The sequence below is a fragment of the Ascaphus truei genome, unplaced genomic scaffold (genome assembly GCF_040206685.1).
Source record: "Ascaphus truei isolate aAscTru1 unplaced genomic scaffold, aAscTru1.hap1 HAP1_SCAFFOLD_1474, whole genome shotgun sequence".
NCBI lineage: Eukaryota > Metazoa > Chordata > Amphibia > Anura > Ascaphidae > Ascaphus > Ascaphus truei.
In genome coordinates this window covers 80,001-80,614 of record NW_027454360.1, presented here as the reverse complement: position 1 = coordinate 80,614, position 614 = coordinate 80,001, and the positions used below count along the sequence as shown (strand labels likewise).

General features: G+C 56.7%; 1 protein-coding gene across 1 annotated transcript in view; it reads left to right on the top strand.

Annotated features, from left to right (window-relative positions):
* The first annotated feature begins 228 nt into the window (after positions 1–228).
* PACSIN3 (protein kinase C and casein kinase substrate in neurons 3) overlaps positions 229–614 on the top strand; it is a 28,468-nt gene continuing 28,082 nt past the window's right edge. The window contains 1 exon segment of the mRNA XM_075581675.1: positions 229–377. Coding sequence (XP_075437790.1) covers positions 327–377 — 51 coding nt within the window. The 5' untranslated portion in view covers positions 229–326.

Here is a 614-nt window from a genome sequence, read left to right as displayed (position 1 = left end):
TTTAGAAAGGGGGAGTTTATCAGTTCCCTGTATACAGAGGGCATGGACTAATCTGAGAAGGCTTTATACTGAAGGAGTTGTATGGAGGGAATGTCCTGACCTGCGGCTGCTTTATACAGAGGGACTTCTCCCCTTGTGTTATATAGAGGGAATGTGCTGACCTGAGGCGCCTTTTATGCTGAGGCGCTATTTATGGATCTCCCGATGTTGTTATTATTAGGGATCGCCCTCATTGTGGGACACGGCGTCACTGCTCCCCCTCTCTCTTCCCCTTCACAGCGTCATTCAAATCTGCAATCATTCTGTGCTGCAAGAAATCCGCTGTGATGGCTGAGGAGGGGCCTGGCGGGGGGCCGGCGGGGGGCAGCTTCTGGGAGGTACGCAGGTTCTAAATCACCTTCCCGTCCTCAGAATGCCGTGTGTCTCCCCTCCCCGCGTCTCCCCTCCCTGCGTCTCCCCTCCCCGCGTGTGTGTCTCTCTGTCTCTCTCTCTGTGTGTGTGTGTGTCTCTGTGTGTGTGTGCGTGTGTGTCTCTCTGTGTGTGTGTGTGTCTCCCCGCGTCTGCGTCTCCCCTCCCCGCGTCTCCCCTCCCCGCGTCTCCCCTCCCCGTGTCTC